This window comes from Dufourea novaeangliae, unplaced genomic scaffold, assembly GCF_001272555.1.
Source record: "Dufourea novaeangliae isolate 0120121106 unplaced genomic scaffold, ASM127255v1 scaffold172, whole genome shotgun sequence".
Classification (NCBI taxonomy): Eukaryota; Metazoa; Arthropoda; class Insecta; order Hymenoptera; family Halictidae; genus Dufourea; species Dufourea novaeangliae.
Genome location: NW_015374058.1, coordinates 179,781 through 199,662, shown reverse-complemented (window position 1 = coordinate 199,662; position 19,882 = coordinate 179,781). Strand labels below are relative to the sequence as shown.

The 19,882-nt window shown below is 39.7% G+C and overlaps 1 protein-coding gene across 1 annotated transcript in view; it reads left to right on the top strand.

The window, feature by feature from the left end:
- LOC107190014 (serine/threonine-protein kinase NLK) overlaps positions 1–19,882 on the top strand; it is a 160,009-nt gene that overhangs the window by 101,928 nt on the left and 38,199 nt on the right. Inside the window, exon 3 of the mRNA XM_015578730.1 lies at positions 3,569–3,624. Coding sequence (XP_015434216.1) covers positions 3,569–3,624 — 56 coding nt within the window. The remainder of the gene's footprint in view (positions 1–3,568; positions 3,625–19,882) is intronic.

The following is a 19,882-nucleotide window of genomic DNA, read 5'->3' as shown; positions in this document are numbered from 1 at the left end:
TTTTCAGGAATCATTCAAATTTGTGCCAAATTAAAATTCGGTTTACATTTATTTCAGTATTCGAAATAAGTTTATCAATCAGTAGGAGGTCCTAACCCCTACATTATTTTTTCCTCTAGGGGAAAAAGTGGGATAGCTGAAGGGCCTCCGACAATTTGTTTTCAGGAATTATTCAAATTTGTGCCAAATTAAAATTCGGTTTACATTTATTTCAGTATTCGAAATAAGTTTATCAATCAGTAGGAGGTCCTAACCCCTACATTATTTTTTCCTCTAGGGGAAAAAGTGGGATAGCTGAAGGGCCTCCGACAATTTGTTTTCAGGAATTATTCAAATTTGTGCCAAATTAAAATTCGGTTTACATTTATTTCAGTATTCGAAATAAGTTTATCAATCAGTAGGAGGTCCTAACCCCTACATTATTTTTTCCTCTAGGGGAAAAAGTGGGATAGCTGAAGGGCCTCCGACAATTTGTTTTCAGGAATTATTCAAATTTGTGCCAAATTAAAATTCGGTTTACATTTATTTCAGTATTCGAAATAAGTTTATCAATCAGTAGGAGGTCCTAACCCCTACATTATTTTTTCCTCTAGGGGAAAAAGTGGGATAGCTGAAGGGCCTCCGACAATTTGTTTTCAGGAATTATTCAAATTTGTGCCAAATTAAAATTCGGTTTACATTTATTTCAGTATTCGAAATAAGTTTATCAATCAGTAGGAGGTCCTAACCCCTACATTATTTTTTCCTCTAGGGGAAAAAGTGGGATAGCTGAAGGGCCTCCGACAATTTGTTTTCAGGAATTATTCAAATTTGTGCCAAATTAAAATTCGGTTTACATTTATTTCAGTATTCGAAATAAGTTTATCAATCAGTAGGAGGTCCTAACCCCTACATTATTTTTTCCTCTAGGGGAAAAAGTGGGATAGCTGAAGGGCCTCCGACAATTTGTTTTCAGGAATTATTCAAATTTGTGCCAAATTAAAATTCGGTTTACATTTATTTCAGTATTCGAAATAAGTTTATCAATCAGTAGGAGGTCCTAACCCCTACATTATTTTTTCCTCTAGGGGAAAAAGTGGGATAGCTGAAGGGCCTCCGACAATTTGTTTTCAGGAATTATTCAAATTTGTGCCAAATTAAAATTCGGTTTACATTTATTTCAGTATTCGAAATAAGTTTATCAATCAGTAGGAGGTCCTAACCCCTACATTATTTTTTCCTCTAGGGGAAAAAGTGGGATAGCTGAAGGGCCTCCGACAATTTGTTTTCAGGAATTATTCAAATTTGTGCCAAATTAAAATTCGGTTTACATTTATTTCAGTATTCGAAATAAGTTTATCAATCAGTAGGAGGTCCTAACCCCTACATTATTTTTTCCTCTAGGGGAAAAAGTGGGATAGCTGAAGGGCCTCCGACAATTTGTTTTCAGGAATTATTCAAATTTGTGCCAAATTAAAATTCGGTTTACATTTATTTCAGTATTCGAAATAAGTTTATCAATCAGTAGGAGGTCCTAACCCCTACATTATTTTTTCCTCTAGGGGAAAAAGTGGGATAGCTGAAGGGCCTCCGACAATTTGTTTTCAGGAATTATTCAAATTTGTGCCAAATTAAAATTCGGTTTACATTTATTTCAGTATTCGAAATAAGTTTATCAATCAGTAGGAGGTCCTAACCCCTACATTATTTTTTCCTCTAGGGGAAAAAGTGGGATAGCTGAAGGGCCTCCGACAATTTGTTTTCAGGAATTATTCAAATTTGTGCCAAATTAAAATTCGGTTTACATTTATTTCAGTATTCGAAATAAGTTTATCAATCAGTAGGAGGTCCTAACCCCTACATTATTTTTTCCTCTAGGGGAAAAAGTGGGATAGCTGAAGGGCCTCCGACAATTTGTTTTCAGGAATTATTCAAATTTGTGCCAAATTAAAATTCGGTTTACATTTATTTCAGTATTCGAAATAAGTTTATCAATCAGTAGGAGGTCCTAACCCCTACATTATTTTTTCCTCTAGGGGAAAAAGTGGGATAGCTGAAGGGCCTCCGACAATTTGTTTTCAGGAATTATTCAAATTTGTGCCAAATTAAAATTCGGTTTACATTTATTTCAGTATTCGAAATAAGTTTATCAATCAGTAGGAGGTCCTAACCCCTACATTATTTTTTCCTCTAGGGGAAAAAGTGGGATAGCTGAAGGGCCTCCGACAATTTGTTTTCAGGAATTATTCAAATTTGTGCCAAATTAAAATTCGGTTTACATTTATTTCAGTATTCGAAATAAGTTTATCAATCAGTAGGAGGTCCTAACCCCTACATTATTTTTTCCTCTAGGGGAAAAAGTGGGATAGCTGAAGGGCCTCCGACAATTTGTTTTCAGGAATTATTCAAATTTGTGCCAAATTAAAATTCGGTTTACATTTATTTCAGTATTCGAAATAAGTTTATCAATCAGTAGGAGGTCCTAACCCCTACATTATTTTTTCCTCTAGGGGAAAAAGTGGGATAGCTGAAGGGCCTCCGACAATTTGTTTTCAGGAATTATTCAAATTTGTGCCAAATTAAAATTCGGTTTAGCATTTATTTCAGTATTCGAAATAAATTTATCAATCAGTAGCAGGCCCTAACCCCTACATTATTTTTTCCTCTAGGGGAAAAAGTGGGATAGCTGAAGGGCCTCCGACAATTTGTTTTCAGGAATTATTCAAATTTGTGCCAAATTAATATTCGGTTTAACATTTATTTCTGTATTCGAAATAAATTTATCAAACAATAGAAGGTCCCAACCCCTTTTTTCCCCCTAGAGGAAGCCAAGTTTGCTCGTCGTTGTACCGTTTGTCTGCGCCCGCGGTTCCGTCACTTATCTACAACGAAACTGCAGCCGCGACGGTTCCGTTTTACGAGGGGTGGGGCCTCGCCGCGATAAGCACATTATCGCCGTGTGTTTCCTCGAAGTCGTCGATCTTCAGTGGCCAGACGTGCTTGTGGATCCAGGAATTCGGCTGCAGACGCGATTCCCAACTTTAGAAACGAGAATTTTCGACAGAAACGACGCGATTCCTCGAAATTTTTTGGTTTATTTTCTTTTTATGAATACCTCGCGGTTTCGAATCCTGACTCGCCCAACGACATTTTTATTCGCGTGTTTATCTCTCACTTTTTTTTTTTTTACATATTTTTGTAACAAAATTTCGGTACAGATTCTTCGAATAGTCGACAGTTTAATTGGAATTTTAGGAGAGCAGTGGTTCCCAATCTTTTCTTTTACTTGCGTACCTTTCGACAGCCAGTTTTTTTTTAAATTGTACCCCTTAATCTTGAAAGAATAGTTGTAATTTATATCGTTTTTTTTTATTTTAATTTGTTCCGTGCAGATCCTAAAATACCAAATAGATTCTCCGAGTTGGGAACCGTTGTAGTAAGGGATAGTTTTCTGGTATCGTACGTCGTAAGATATTTTGCATCATTTTTTTTTTATTTGGCGTTTTAATAACTCGTCGAAAAGCTCTCTGTCATCGGATCCGTGATTCTTCAACAATTCTAAACGTTGGATTTCGATTCTCTTTCGCAGGTCCTCTCGGCGCTGGACATCCTGCAGCCACCGCACCTGGACTTCTTCCAAGAAATGTATCCTTTTCTAAATTCACCAACGTCTCATCGTCCAAAAAAAAAGACAGGTTTGTCCCCCCTCCAAAAAGATCCAAAAAACTGATTCTCTCGCGACGTCGCCGATACTCAGACTCCCTATTGCTACCGAAATAACTATTACGTCCGATAATAATCACACTCGAACTCGGCAATATCGAATCGACGATATCAAAAAAAAAAAAAATAGGAAACTAGAAATGAAATTTTTTCGTTTTTTTTCTTTCCTAATAACGGCATCGGTTTGCACCGTGACGCTTTACTTTAAATAGTTTCACGTTAACACACCCGCGCGAGTTGAGAAGTTTCACGATTGATGCGCCGGGTCATTTTTTAAATTTCGCGTTACTCAAGAATTTACTTAAATTTCGACAACGACAGCATACTGCCGACAAACTCCGACTTAACGAAAGGGTTAAGCTTCTCACGCGTAAGTTTAATAAATAATAATAATTTCGTATATTTTTTAAGGTGTTTTTGGACGAGACCCGGAAAACTTATAAGGTAGGGGAGACCAGGGTAGAAAGTAACAGTTTTTGGTTTTCATGAAATAAAACAGTACCCCTATATTTTAGCTAGAGATTTAGTGTTAAATTATACGGACAGATTGGAGATTCAAGATTCGCTCTACAGCGATGTAATGTTTTTAGATTAATTGTTAAAAATATTATCACCATGAAAATTGACCGAGCCGGATTATTACTTTTTTCCCCAGTTTGATGTAAAAAATAACGCTGAGGTGAAGTGCATCACATATACAATTGAACAGAATTGTGGACAACGAAAGATAGAAAAATAATTAAAACTAGCTACTGAGTACAAAGAATCAACATTGCATTATAGTTTTCTATTTAATCGACTCAACACAACATTATTTCTTAATCAATAAGCACTCGACACAAATTATCTTCTTATAATTAGTATATCATTACCTTCTTAATAAGATCCATTAATTATCATAGTTTATTAATTATTTCTTATAATAGCGTTGTCTCTTACTTACAAACTTATAAGCCCCGTTACAACCTACCCCTGTTACTTTTCACCCCGGTTTCCCCTACTATAAGGGTGAATATAAATCCTGATAATTTCAATTCTCGAGCCTCGATCACGATAAGACAATAAGAATCGAAACTGAGTGAAATATTAAAGGGGGGGGGGGTGGTCTGAAAGGCCAGGCGATAAATCCTGTAGGGGAAAAACCAGGAAAATTTCTGACAATCGGTGGGAGGCCAGGTTGCCCGGAAAGGTCGCGGTAGTTGTCCCCCCTCTTCACGAAATGAAATTAAGGGTCCGAACTTCTGTCTGCCTCGCGGGGGTGAACCGGACACGTGTGGACCCCAGAAGCTAACCTAATAAATCTCGAGGCTTCGTTCTCACGTTACGAACGCCCTGGGAAGAGATCAATAACGCCGGAACGGCATATACGGAGTCGGCGTTGCTTCGTTCCATGAAGGTGGAGGACAGGGCCTTAATTTTCACATGAACCTCCCGTATGGCTCCACCTATTTTCCAGAACTGACGTACGCGAAACTCAGGGGGCGAAAGCGAGTGCGTTTCTGGCTGGTCGGATGCTCCCGTGGGAATTTTTGGCGATCCTGAGTGGATGAAATTGTACATATATGTATACAGGATCTTTCAGGCTTTGGCATACACTGCTTCTAGATCTTCGAAGTACACGGGAAAATAGGAAAACGCGTATATTAACTGTTAACTTTTGTAATGTTGTGGCAATCGTGTTGTCACCAGGTTTCTATTTCTTTTTTCTGTTTATCTTTTCAGTTTTACATTTCTTTCTGTTTACCTTTTGAGTTTTATATATTTTTTTTTCTATTTACCTTTTGAATTTTACATTTTTTTTTTCTGTTCACCTTTTGCGTTCTATATGTTGTTTTTTCTGTTTACCTGTTTAGTTGTACGAAAGTGAAATAAATCTAGCTCGGCCTTGTCTTAACCCTTTGGTTTACGGGGATAGTTTCACCCTGGCGAACCGAATGTCAGGAAAAACGATAAATGACACGATGCTTCTACCGAGATCCCTTACAAACCCACGGAGTTTAAGAAAAATCGGATTTTTCAAGTTATTCGGGCGAAATAAAGATACAAAGACTAGGGACAAGTTTGAGATCTTACATTCCAAAACTACGTTACTAGACCTCTTAAATATAGGAATATGTTCGTGTTACCTTGTTTTTTTGAACAATTCTAGCAAATCTTTGACCATAAACGAATCCATAAGTCGGGAGCACCTTGAAGGAAATTTTCAGCTGTAATTGTCTAAATGTGTACAATATGTCTGGCAGTTGACCTTGATCGCTAATCACTCAGGTGTTATCTGCCTGATAAGGGATTCGATCTTATGCAGTAAAATATAGTTGCGTAACGTGTATTACTCCGCGATAAAGTAGCTGGATTTGACGAATGCGTTCCATCAAGACGGTAAAAATATCCTCGGTTCGACGAAGAGAAAGAAACGATTCATAAACGGTGGTCCTTATTTCAGACCACTTGCGTTCGTTCCTCGTTTGAATTAAGCCAAAGAAAATGTTTGTTTTTTCACGTGATAGAAAATTCGGACGTCAAAGAAAGGTATTCGAAGCGTCTCGTGTCTATCTTGAGCGATCGGCGCATTGAAATCGAGATAACGCGAGTTTTGAGGATCCGTTAAATTGTATTTTCTTCGTGCATTTTGCGAGTTGGATGGAATGGTACTCGAAGATTTCTTTAAGGGGTTCTTTGAGCTGGTAAATAAATGGGACAATCCAACAATGTTTTTGTATATGTAGAATTAGGGTTTAATAAAAATTCAACATATACATCTTATATTTCTGAAAAATTGAGTTATATATCTATCAAAAGAAACTAGTACTTGTCGAAGCCGATGGTGAAAATATCTCTATTTTACAAAATGACGACTATTCGAACTTAAATTTGTAGTTTCTATAAATGTTTAACTCCTTTGTTACCACAAAAACATGCACGAGTTAAAAATTCGCTTAGTTAACTATTAGATTTTAGTCTTGAGAATATTACCACAGAGTTTGATCGAGATTGCTTCAGTAGTCTCTTAAATATATCTGGTACCGACTTTAAAAACTGTATTTCGAGTAAAATCCTTTCAAATAGCAGCCAATTTCTTCTGTTGAAGGCTACGTAGCTCAATTTTCCAGAAATTACCAAGGGAATAACAAATAATAAGATGTATATGTTGAATTCTCAATAAACAATAATTCCACATATGCAAGAACATTTTTTAATTTTCCCTTTTATTGGTTTTCGAGATAGTACTTTCTGGTCGAAACTTCGAGGGGTGGTTTTCCCCCTTAAAAACGCGTCTCGGCCGATAAAAAAAAATACGTATCCTTTACTTTTTAACTGCTTAACGGACATACAAAGTTTCATCAAAATCGGAGGGGACACTTCCGTGCCGAATCCAAGAGAATATCCTTATTCGTGGGGCGATGATTCGTCGAGTCGTCCCGTACTAGACGGGCGCAGGCGCCGTCCAAAGTGGCCGGTTGATCGATCGATCGATCAACGAGAAACCGATAGACGATCCTCCTTAAGTGAACGGGACCCAGCAAGGAGAGTTAATCTCGATGGAGGCAGCTCGATAAATCAGCTCCCACCACACTCTTCGCGTCTTGTTCCGAGCCTCCTCTTACTTCCTTCCGTCTGCCTCTTCGGATATATTTCTAATAAATAGATCCTTTCATGAATTAAACGCCCCACAGATGATACGATTTTTCGTACAGCTGATCGTACAACCACCGACGAAGTATAAAAATGGACGTTTGTTTTTTTTCACTTAATTGTAGTACCTTAAAAAGTCTGTGATTTTAGTGACCCTTACATTATAATAACGATGAACCTGCGGTGGTTAAGTAAATATCGTTTCAGCAAATGTAAACGCAAAACCACGCGAGCTTTTGGATATGTTTTTACTTTATAAAAATATAGCATACTTTACAAATATTATTTAGTAAATATATATATCATTCAAATTGATAAGTTCAATAGTTTTGTTTAAAAAATTCCCAAGAATTGCCCAGTTATATAACCGTCACACTAGCATAGCCCGTTAACGATTCCATATGCTTTTATACTAAACTTTATAAAAATCAAATAAATAACGTGATCAAAATGATTGAAGATATGATATTATAAATAATTTGATTCAATATCTAAATCAATTTATATTCGTACATTATTAGATTGTTAAGGCAGAAAGGTCTGAGAAAAGTCTTGGCAACTTGAATCCCTTTTCGTAACCTTTTATACTCTGTTTCAAGGAACCGATAAACAAAAAGAATCAGTCGGAACATCGACGAAGAGTCTCTCAAGTCGGCGTTAATTCCATTAATCGTTCGGTACCGTCACTGTTTGCGTGGGTCGATTCTAATTCCATCTCCATGGAAAATTCACCAACGTTCCTCTCCGCCTTCTCTCTGGCTTCCATTCACGAAACTTCGCGATAGGGATGTTGGAAGTTCGTTGATTTTTAATTAAAAACCCCCCCCCCCCCCCCCCCCCCACCTGGACTAACCGCGCAGTGTCTCGCAGACGATACGCTAAAGAGATTAACCCGGTTGATATAGTCGCTCCAGGCTGACTACACGCTGTTAAATCCATCAATGCTCGAAGCACAAAAGAAGAGAAGCTGCCTCGTAACTTTCGAATTGGGATCAACTTCCCGCCATACCTACGGGGGTTAATTCCATCCTCGATCCTTCACGATCGCTCGTTGACTTCCTCTTCGCGAAGATCCATTGTACATTTTGGGGACGAACAACTTATCGTAGGGACCGTTTGTAATCGTTCGGAGGATCAAGGGATCGACAATAATGGCTGAAAGTTTCGGATGAACGAGTTGTCGAATCGGGCTAGGATTAGTTCCCTAGCCTTTCCCTATCGATCGACCATATCCCAAGGGCTCTGTGATCGAAGATCCCAATCGTGTCTTCATAAATCGTAATATTCGATGGCTAGTATGATGCTCCTGGATCTCGGAGCGATTATGGCTCTCCTAATTTCTGATTAAGGACAGGTTTAATTGGACGAATACATATTGAAGAGAGGGGAAACGTTCGAATCAATTGTTTGAAATTGTTTGCCGAAGATAAATACGATTAGAGATAACAATACTCAGCGTGTGAGTCTTTGTGGTACAGGAATTTAACGGCGATGTCTTTGTAACGTTGGAGAAGAACCGATTGTTTGAAAACAAAATGACGTTCTTTTTTTTTATAATAACTTTTTTTTACAAATGCCGACTCGTAGCCACCACAAAACCACTCCCCTCCCCCTCTGGAATGTCTGGTCACCAGATCCATCGCTGGTCCGCACCCTCGTCCAACATACAGTACAGAAGGACAGAGAAGGGGTGTTGCGATTCCACTGGAAACCGCCGCCTAATTTCAAATTATGGATCCTCCTCGATTAGCCTCGCTTTCAACGAACAGGGGCGACGGCAGCTATAGGCGTTCAGGCCATCCAGACGTCTCCCAGCTCTCCACGCCACCTCCCTTCCCCTCCATGAATACACCATGGCGGTCGGGACACAGAGAGTTGCTCGATAGCAATCATGGATTATTAATGCGCACGCCACAACGCTATTGATAGGTCGATACCGTGCCCATTACCACCCTAGTCGCCCCTTACGATGGACACTCGGGGGTCTGGGGTTTGCTCTCAGTTTACACTGTTGCGCGACTGATAATGTACACTTCCTCTTTAGCCTACGATCGATGGATCTCGGTCCAGTCGATTGACGATGGTTCGAAATTCGGTGGACTGTACGGTGAGATGATTGGGGAATCTAGTGGAGTTTTAACCCCGTACTTCCTGAATTTTATTCGAACGATACTGTTGTGGACCCAGGTTCTGATGACTTAAGAGTAACTATCGTGGTTTTTTTTTATACTTTTAATTCAGTGTTGTACTGGTGAAACACTTATTTAAAAGTAAGAAATGCAAAGGAAGAAATTTCTGAATAACCTCAATCGTATGTTTCAGGACCCAGGTTCTGATGACTTAAGAGTAACTATCGTGGTTTTTTTTTATACTTTTAATTCAGTGTTGTACTGGTGAAACACTTATTTAAAAGTAAGAAATGCGAAGGAAGAAATTTCTGAATAACCTCAATCGTATGTCTGTGTCTCACTTTGAGCTATCAAATTTTATGTGTAAATTTAGAAATATTAATAATTATTTAGTAATTCTTTAGAGTACAATTTTTTTTTTTTTTATGAACTTAGTGTATGGTGTCTATATACTAAACTGATCAGGAAGTGAGTTCTTATCAGGAAGTGGGTACGTAATGGTAACATAGTCAGCTGTACATATCTAACTATAAGAACGTCATCGCGACATTTAACACTGGAACTACCAAAGCAGTTAAAAATGACTGGTTAGTATACTCTTGTAACGACGATGAAAATAATACAACTAGACTGCGGATTTTTACACAGTGTCATTTTATAATGTGATTCAAGGAGTGAAGACAGGAAATTTTTTCTTCTCTCGGGGATTTCAGTGTTATAAAAATAAAATATAAAATTTATTAAACTCAATCGAATTTCTCTGTCCTCAGACAGAGGAATTGGTCGATACATAATTAGTAGTCTGTGGATTTTATGCATTTATAGCGAATATGATTGTCTATAATATATATTATATATAATCTCAGTATATAAACATCTTTAATAAACTTTGATGAGGTATTTTTTTATTTGGAACTTAATAGCATCCTTAATAAGACAAAAGAATTTCTGTTTGACGCCAGTTTTTGTAAAATAGATAATCAAAATCTATATTTGCATGAAGATCCGCTATCTAATAATTAGATTGTATAATAAAATTCTGTCTATACTTGTCTCGGGATTCCTATTTCAATTTTACTTCGTACAACCTGTAAGTGGTGTACAAATGGTGAGGTGCAGGATTACGGTGGATTGATTACCAACGTGTGTTTCTGTACCCTGGTCCCTAGGGGATATGTAATTTTCTTATGTTGATTGTACGCCACTGGCGACACACGCAAGAAAAAGAAGAGAGAGACAGAGAAAGTTAGTTACTTAAAAGGCCCGTATGAGGGGGATTCGATCGCGCTCGCCCCTATCATCGAGGAAATTGATATCGATTACGAGGATCACGCCCCTTGTTCTGCGTCGTTTATTCGTACTTCGAGCTTCACTGGAATCGTTTTACGATGGGCTCCATTGTTCGTTTGGTCTTTAACCCTTCTATCGTGTATGTCACGGGCTATTTAGAACCTGTGGATGATGTTACCGAAATGGTGTTATAACCCTTTGCACTCCATTCGCTCCGTGGTGGTGACATGGACTAAGTACAAGAAGTATTTAGGTAGCGTCAAATTATTGCTTTTTTGAGAAAATCTCTTAAACGGTAGGGAAGTGGTTCCTTTGGGCGAGAAATGGAAGCTGTTTGTTATCGATTCATACGTTCTTTATAAAATTATATAATACAAGAAATTGTAAAACTCTTAATCGTTCGATCGATAGGAATTTTTCGCCAGGAGGGAGAACCAAGGGCTTCCGTTTCCTTCTCTGATACCAGGTTAATATGAAAAGCTTCGTGTAATTTCCACACTCGCACAAAGTATACCCCATGATACCATTTAATTTATATCTGAAACATTTCGAAATATCGTCAACAATTTCAGAGATATTCGAGTGGGTCGATTTAAATCGGACACCCTGTATATCATTGAGAACTACTGCGTACAATTATCTCACGAAACCCCGTTAAAATCGAGAGTCTGACAGTTTGGTTCCTTATAAGAGACAGAGAAAGCACGCTGACCGCCATTCGCTATTACAGTAAATCTTCGATCGACGCTCGAAAGTCAGGACCGTTGTTGAGCAATTATCGCAGAGGGACAATACGATTTCTATACTTCATTAAATTGTGCCAATTCATAAATTTCGGTTTGAGCCTCGTGTAACTCCCCAGTCGTGGGGATGAAGCAAACGTGCATTTAACATAGAGATCTCTCCGCGCAGTTATCGAGACTTCACTATTATTCTGGTTATAGAAGGTAATGGATCTCTGTGGGCATAACTAATCGGACCTTCATTCCTTCCACTAGCCATCTCCTCAGCAAAGCACAGTACTATCCACCGATGATCCCAGCGAACAGACAACCCGCGATGGACCAACACACGCATCCGTCTCGTTACGGGCGTGGAACACGCGAGATAGCCACGCGTGTACCGTATGCGTGTGCATACGCGGCTGATCGATAATCGTATAATAAGCAGTGCAGTTGGAAACCTAGACAGGGAAGGAAAACAGAAATAGAAAGACATATGGAGAGAGAGATGGAGGGGGAGGGGGGCAGGTATTGGAGAACGGGACACACGATGCTCCGTCCGCTTAATGAGCGCTTTAATGAACGCGTGGGGATACGTATTGCCAATGTCGACGATCAATTAATAGACTGGTTACATACACACACGGTTATCGCAAATTCACCGACGGATTCGGATGTTAGCCCCCCTCCACCATCACAGGTGTATCGTTCAACGGTGTTGCCCAACGGTAGTGGAAAATCTCTTCCGTGTAATCGCCGTGGCTCACGCGACTGTGGGTACCTATATACCCCCTTGCATCCTCCCTCCTCCCTCTTCCAGAGCGAATTTGAATATCTTCGGTGAGCAAACCTGAACTCACGATTTACGGATCGAACGTTCGTTCCTTCCACCGACTCGTCTGTAATTTTTTTCTTTCTGGATTCAAGATTTTATTTACTCGGTGAAAACAGTTCCAGGACGTCCGATGTGTCGATACGTTTTACGGGTTTAATGACCGGTTCGCGGGTCGAGCGCGCAGTGTTTGGTTTTATCTTCGTGGCTACCGACACAGAGTGAATTCAGGTATACTGGGTGGACGATCAAACGTGATCAGAGTCGAATATTTTTGTCCTGGTTAACGCTAGTGTATTGTAGCTGACGGACACCATTTTTGATATTGTTTTAATTGAGGTAAATTATATTTTCTCAATGTTTCTTTGGTTTAGAAGAAGACAGATTTCGGTGGTTATGGTGCTTGCCGAATTCGTCTCGGTATCCGCTAGAAGATGGTAAAAAGAGTGTAGCTTTATCTGTAAAAAAAAGTGATGGTGACCTTGAAAAAATCTGATTTTTTTTTATCGCCATCAGATGCACGCCTTAAAACCATGTATATTCCTATTTAGTCATTTTTTCTTATTTTATATAGTAGTGGAAATAATTTGGGTGCTCGAGTTAAAGTTAACACCCTGTATACACCGGTGGCGATCGGCCGTAATTGTTGGTCATTTGACACTCGAGAGCAGGCCTGTTTACGAGCGAATGAGAGAACGCTGCACTTGGCGCGCAACGGATGATACCGGGCGGTTTGTGGGTTAGAGGTGTTTTTAAAGTGTTGCGCGCGTGAGTTAAGTGAGTGTTATGTAGATGCGTCGATTGACCGTTTGCACGTCGGGATGTAGAGTGTATATTTATCGTGCGATTTGTGATGGCTTTTACAAGGTAACTTTTATTCCTGGAATCATGGTTCTTCGGGGATTTTCATTAATATCGATCGACAGTGAGATTTGTGGTGAATTTTAAAGGGTAACTTTTATTCCTGGAATCATGGTTCTTCGGGGATTTTTATTAATATCGATCGACAGTGAGATTTCTTCGTTCTCGGACGATCTCTTCGTGACCCACCTGAACCACAAACAGGATTTCTAGTTTCTCGTTTGCGGAGGAATTTTTTTTTTTTTGGAGGTAACTGTTTTGAATAACGTAACGTACAATGTCAAATTTTGATTTATCTGAAAATGACTACGGCATGAAAAGTGATGATAAAACAGTTTAGTAAGGACCGAGAAAGTATTTACTAATTATTTTGTTTTCTGTTTTAGAAATATTTTTGCTGGTAAAAACTACTTTTTGTACAATATATAAGTGCCTAATTGAAGGAAATTATTACTTCTTGAAATTATTTTTCCATTTAGCATTCTGTCCAAGGAAATTCCTTTGCACTCAAACAGGATTTAAATAGTGATTTGAAGGTATTATATCTATACCTATAAACTATGTGTGTACATACTTACCCCTCGAGAAGACTCGAAATACTTTTCGAGTATCTATAATAAAAATTCCAATAGAAAAATAACATAATTCAGGCGTTAAAGGGTTAAGAAATAGTATTCTGAGAGACAGTGTTCGGGGAAGTGTTTTTCTTATGCATTGTACAACTACTCTCTCCAGCCCTTTTCCCGATAAACCATCGAACAGACTCGCGTAACAACTCGACAATTATTCATAGTCCTTTCACTGTCAACCGCAGGGGACCAAAACTTCGATTGCTCGTAGCTAACGTCTCCAGACTGGCGGCTAGCTCCCTCTCTGTCTCTCTCTGTTGTTCCTACGAAGCTAGGGAATTACGAGCTCCAGCGCCTCATAATTAATCAAACTCGATGAACGTATATACCGAACAGTCGCGGTTCTACGCACGCACATAGGAAGTTCGTGACCCCCAAGATGGGGACAGGAAAACACAAGAGGGGAGGGGAAAAAAGGCAATTTCCTAGAAATGAAAACTGGTTGTTCGAACCGTATCACCGACGGGATCGTCTTCGATGTAACGAAAAAGAAAAAATAAAGAAGTTACGGGAGAGAAAAAGAGGGACCAGAGCGCAAAAATAATACGGCAGTTTTAGCTTATGGACTCTGAAACACTTATAATCATTTCGAACGTGACCCGAAAAGAGTAAATCCACAAAAATTATCATAGAAATTTCATTTTAAATTTCATGTATACAGCAATGTCTCGATGAGTGCGACATGTTCAGGTCCGCTTCGGAGCACTCGTGACAAAGCGGAAACGGTTTCAGCCCCCTATGAATTTGTTTTTAGAGCATCTGCTTAGTTTCTGTTTACAGTAAATTCTCGATGAGTGGATGACAAGGACAGATCCCAATATATAACGCTATCTTTTTAACGAGGTTTAGTACAGTGATAGAACTTAAAATTCTGAAGCCAGTATTATTTCTTTCAGTCGCATATGGCCATTAGTTTATGAAATATTTAATGTTCATCACCGAAGAGCGTTGTAACACTCATCGTGGATATACTGTACTCTGTTCAAATTGATTTCAAAATACCCCCACTGGTGGGAATAACGCTGTTCGTGTCGCATTTATCGAGGAATCATTGTAAATATATTAATATTTAATTTCATAATTTAACATACGAAAGGGTTAAGCGTAAATGGTAAAAGGCCCCAGCCCCGTTTCCGCCCCGTTTCTAGGTCGAATACGCGTTTTTCCATCCGGTGTCTGCCCACAACCGACCCGCTCCCGTCCGATTTTTCTCTGCGTGGCCTATGTGGGAGGTCGTTCGATGACGCCTCGACGTTGATGCAACGCGCGACGTAACGCAACGCCGCGGCTGGGTGAAGTCGACGGGGCATAGAGAGAGGGAATGAGGAATATGGAAAAGAAACGTTGGACAATGGCTTCGGGAGAAAGGAAACGTTCGCCTGGTCTCACTAGATACCTTTGAACCGCGGGTCTCGATGTGTGGCTCGGTTCTAGAACGACAGCTCGATGACTGATATGTCGGAGGAAGACTGATTATACGCATACTGTGAATCGTGACATCGACGAGTCGATGAACAGAGTTCGGGGAGAGGTTCGAGTTAATCCTTGTTTAGGCAACCGGGAAAAAAGGGGCGTTAGAAAAAAACCTCCCACCACTTGGTAACTTTATTTCAAGTACTGGAATAAATATTAAATCGAATGTTAATTTGGAATAAATTTCAATAATATTTCAATAATTCCCGATACCAAATTTTAAGAGGCCCTTCTCCAACGCCACTTTTTCCCCTAGCGGAAGCCGAGTTTGTTTGTCGGTGTACACCCACGAGCAAAGTCGGCTTCCACTAGGGGAAAAAGTGACGTAGGAGAAGGGCCTCCTACCACTTGGTAACTTTATTTCAAGTACTGGAATAAATATTAAATCGAATGTTAATTTGGTATAAATTTCAATAATATTTCAATAATTCCCGATACCAAATTTTAAGAGGCCCTTCTCCAACGCCACTTTTTCCCCTAGCGAAAGCGGAGTTTGTTTGTCGGTGTACACCCACGAGCAAAGTCAGCTTCCACTAGGGGAAAAAGGTGGCGTAAGAGAAAAACCTCCTACCACTTGGTAACTTTATTTCAAGTACTGGAATAAATATTAAATCGAATGTTAATTTGGTATAAATTTCAATAATATTTCAATAATCCCTGATACCAAATTTTAAGAGGCCCTTCTCCGACGCCACTTTTTCCCCTAGTGGAAGCCGAGTTTGCTCGTGTGTGTACATATAACTGAACACGCGTGCGGATCATGGTAACGGGGTTAAAAAAACAGTAAAACGTTGCATCTATAGATCGTAACGACCCGGCCGTGAAAACTGAAATTGCCGAGGGAGGGAGGGGGTGGAGCATGCGGTCGCGTTTATTTACATGTATTTTTTCGTTCGTTTTATTTTCGGCCACGGTTGATCGATCAACTGGGCGAGAAAGATATAGAAAGGATGAGCGGAAAAATCAACGAGTGCTGGAGAAAAATGACCTCCATCGGACGAATTGAAATTTCGCCAAATATAGTTTCGCGGTTTCCGACGCGATCGTGTCGATGCACACACATACATTCGCACACTGATGCCACGGGGGAAACACCTCGTTCGACCATTAAATTTACGTTCGTGCATGTACACACGGCTAATAAAATTCTATCGTTCTCCCTCTTTTTTTCCCTCCCACCCTCTGATTTGCCCCTGTCTGGAAAACACACGGTTTTGTAATGCGAACCAAATGTTTTTTTTTGTTTTTACGGTCCCCCGTGTACGCGAAACTGGTGCACGGAGAAGCTTCGTTTATTCGATGGAATGCGATACTTCATGGGCACAATCCCGGAAACAGAGGCGTAGAAAAGCGTATCGTAGATGTACGACTCTTTGAATCGGGCGTTGAAAAACGGTTCTGAAAATAACTGTTTCAAATTGTTCTGCAGAGTGAGTCAATCGGAATTAATATGTAAAATAAATTGTTACGTATTTATTGTATCGGAGAACTTTTTGTTTTGTGGGTTCTGTAGCATTTCAAGGGACGCATCGGACGGATACAATTTTATTTATTTTTCTAAAAGAAAATTCAAGTGCGAAAAGGTTAAAACAGCAAGTCCGCCTGAACACGAATCCGAGAAGGTCCAACAATCCACTTTCGATTCCCTGATATCAATCGACATCTCGTCGAAACACTGTGACAATAATTCAGGTTTAGTTGCGGCGATAAACTCATGAAAATTGGCTGATAACACGTTATTAGAATGCGAAGGGAATCTTTGCGAAGAAAACTCGAGACAGGGGAAAGTATAAGGACCTAAATTTTCCTCGATCTTCCTCCGTCATTTTCCACAAGGATTTCTATCCACCTTCCTCTTCGTGTCCTCGATTGTCACCAGGGATACGTCCCGTTCCTTTGTTACCATGAGTCAAGATAACAAAGAAGAAGAAGAAGAAGGAGTTCAGGACGATGATGAAGGCTTAGAGAGCGAGGTGTTCGAGCAAGGCCAATCCGGTGCTCGTCCGACCGGTCAACCGAGTTCGAACTCCGACTCTCGCAAACAACATCGAAAACCCGAACAACTCTTCCGTACCACAAAAATCACGATCTAAATACTACTCGTGAATTCTGTAGATGCAATCCCCACTATGGGTATGCTAGTACTCGAATTATTCGAGTGAATTGAATTTCGAATCAAATAATAATGATCGGTCGATCGAGCCGAGTCGAGCGTTCTAATTCTTCAAGCTACATAAAATCGACGAACTGTTCGAAATAAGTACGAGCTACTTGAAAACCTCAAACGGTTCGAACGTAAGACATCGATTTACTTAAAAATTAATCGAATCAACTATCCACGATAGTTTGAAAAGTCTCGAACACCAGAGAAGAAGAGTGTCCTGCGGAAGAGGCGACCGAAGAGAAACCACGCTCTCTTCCAGGTTCCTCTTCTTCCTCCTCGGACCGGTATCGGGCCCCAAGAGGAGGGAGAAGAGAAAGAGATAGAAAGACCGGGAGAAACGGGGCAGGATACTCGATTCCCTTCGCGCTGGAAGAGAAGATGCTGTTGGGGCCAGGTCGCTTTGTCCGGGAACCGGTCGACGTGCCTACCCAGGAGGCAGACACGCATCGGTCCCACCAATCTCGCGGAGTGTGTGGGCCCCACGAGCAGAACGAACCGTCTCGGATCCAGGGATTTAAACCGGTATGATTTTGATACCGGTATTATGCCATCGAAGCTATACTGAAACCGATATATTACCGAAAACCAAAATAAATACCGGTATTTTTTCGGTTTCTATAAGGGCTGGACTTATATAGGGTTATATAGGGCGAAGGTACAACCGAAAATAACGATATAATACCGATATTATGCCATCAAAGCTATATTGAAACCGATATATTACCGAAAACCAAAATAAATACCGGTATTTTTTGGGTTTCTATAAGGGCAGGATTTATATAGGGTTATATAAGGCGAAGGTACAACCGAAAAATAGATCTGTTTAATATCGATATTTTCGACTTGAAAATAACAAAATACAGTGTACATGTGTCTTATAATTTTAAAATACGGATTTAAGGGTCTGAGCGTTGAACGGGTTAATAAGAACCCACTTGTGAACTACAAAATGCACACAAAATTTTTCATTCTCCGATGTAACGACAAAAAACGTTCTTCCCTTGTTAGAAGAAACACAAACGCTTGAATCGCGAACGAATGTGTACGAAAAAGTACGAGTTCCTCGGTCCATTAATTTTTCGTTCGAAAAAAATCGTTTAGAAATGATTCCTCCACATAAAAATAACCCCTTTAAACGTGCCCCTTCGATCTTGAATAATAAAAAAAAAAAAAACAGTTTCACCAAGCTGCCCGAATATCCTGGCGAACCACAATAGGCAGGCAGAGCCGTTCATCGATCCGCCGAAAGTCCCCGGTCCAAAAGCTTTCAACCGCATTATTTCGAATCCCCGACTCCGTACTGTAGCACATTCGGAGTTTTAATCGCGTTTGCGGCTCCGTCGCGATTCCTCGATTCTTTCTATCTCTCTTTCTCTCTCGCTTTTCGATCGAGTGCCGTCGAAACACTTTTAAACGGCGTTCCCATCAATCTTCCGCGATCCAGTCGACGAAAAAACAAAAAAAGAAAAACAAAAGAGAAACAAACATCACAATCGTCATTTCTCTTCCCCCGTGGGCTGAGAGTTCGGTCGATTCTCGACGGTCCCCAGGCCTGATAAACATTGATTGTCGTCGATCATGCGAGCGTGGAAAATCTTCCTCTGATATTCCAGTTTCCTGAGGATTTTCTGTTCGTTTAAACGGTTTCCCCATTTCGATCTGAATTCTTATAACGTTAGGAACTCGAAAAGAATAAAAACAAATTTAACTCGTAACATATTTTTTAGGGTAGAATTTCCTCAGAAATTCAATATTTGCAAACGTGAGAAATATTTTTTCTCATTGATACCAAAAGAACTCTTAATGAGAGTTATACGTCTTCACATTAGTTTTACATAATCAGTTCGTCAATAATATCTGAATCTGGAGATTACATTTTTCGAAGAAAATATGTGCGTAAGAGCACGCAACAATATTTGGTTCCGAAATTAGGGATCTAACTTTTACTCGACCTCCTGAAAAAATCAATTCTTTGATTACCGTACAATGGACATTCCCAAATAAGTAATTATTAAACTATATGTAAAATTTATTGTAAAGAAATCGTGAACTTCAAAACGAACAAACGAAACGATATTTCGCCGGTGCGAATACGTAATAGTGTGATGTCCATGGGTTATCGTTAATTGGGTTATTATTATTAATTACGTTGATTGGTTGGTCGTCGGTTCAGCCGCTGATGTGTTACGTGAGTTTCGCTCGAAGTTATCGTTTGAAAGCCCACGATTCACCTCTAGATTTCGAACAAGGAATCACAAAGAAGAGAGAGATAGAATCGAAAAGGGATCGAATAATATCGTCGATGTCCATTGTTCAAGTTCAAAGACCACTTTAATCATTTTAACACGCTTCTCCGCCGGATGAAAGGTATCTTCGAATGACTCCGACTGAATGGGCCGGCTGCTCTCCTAACTACCTCGACATCTTTCTCTTTTTTTTTCACAGCC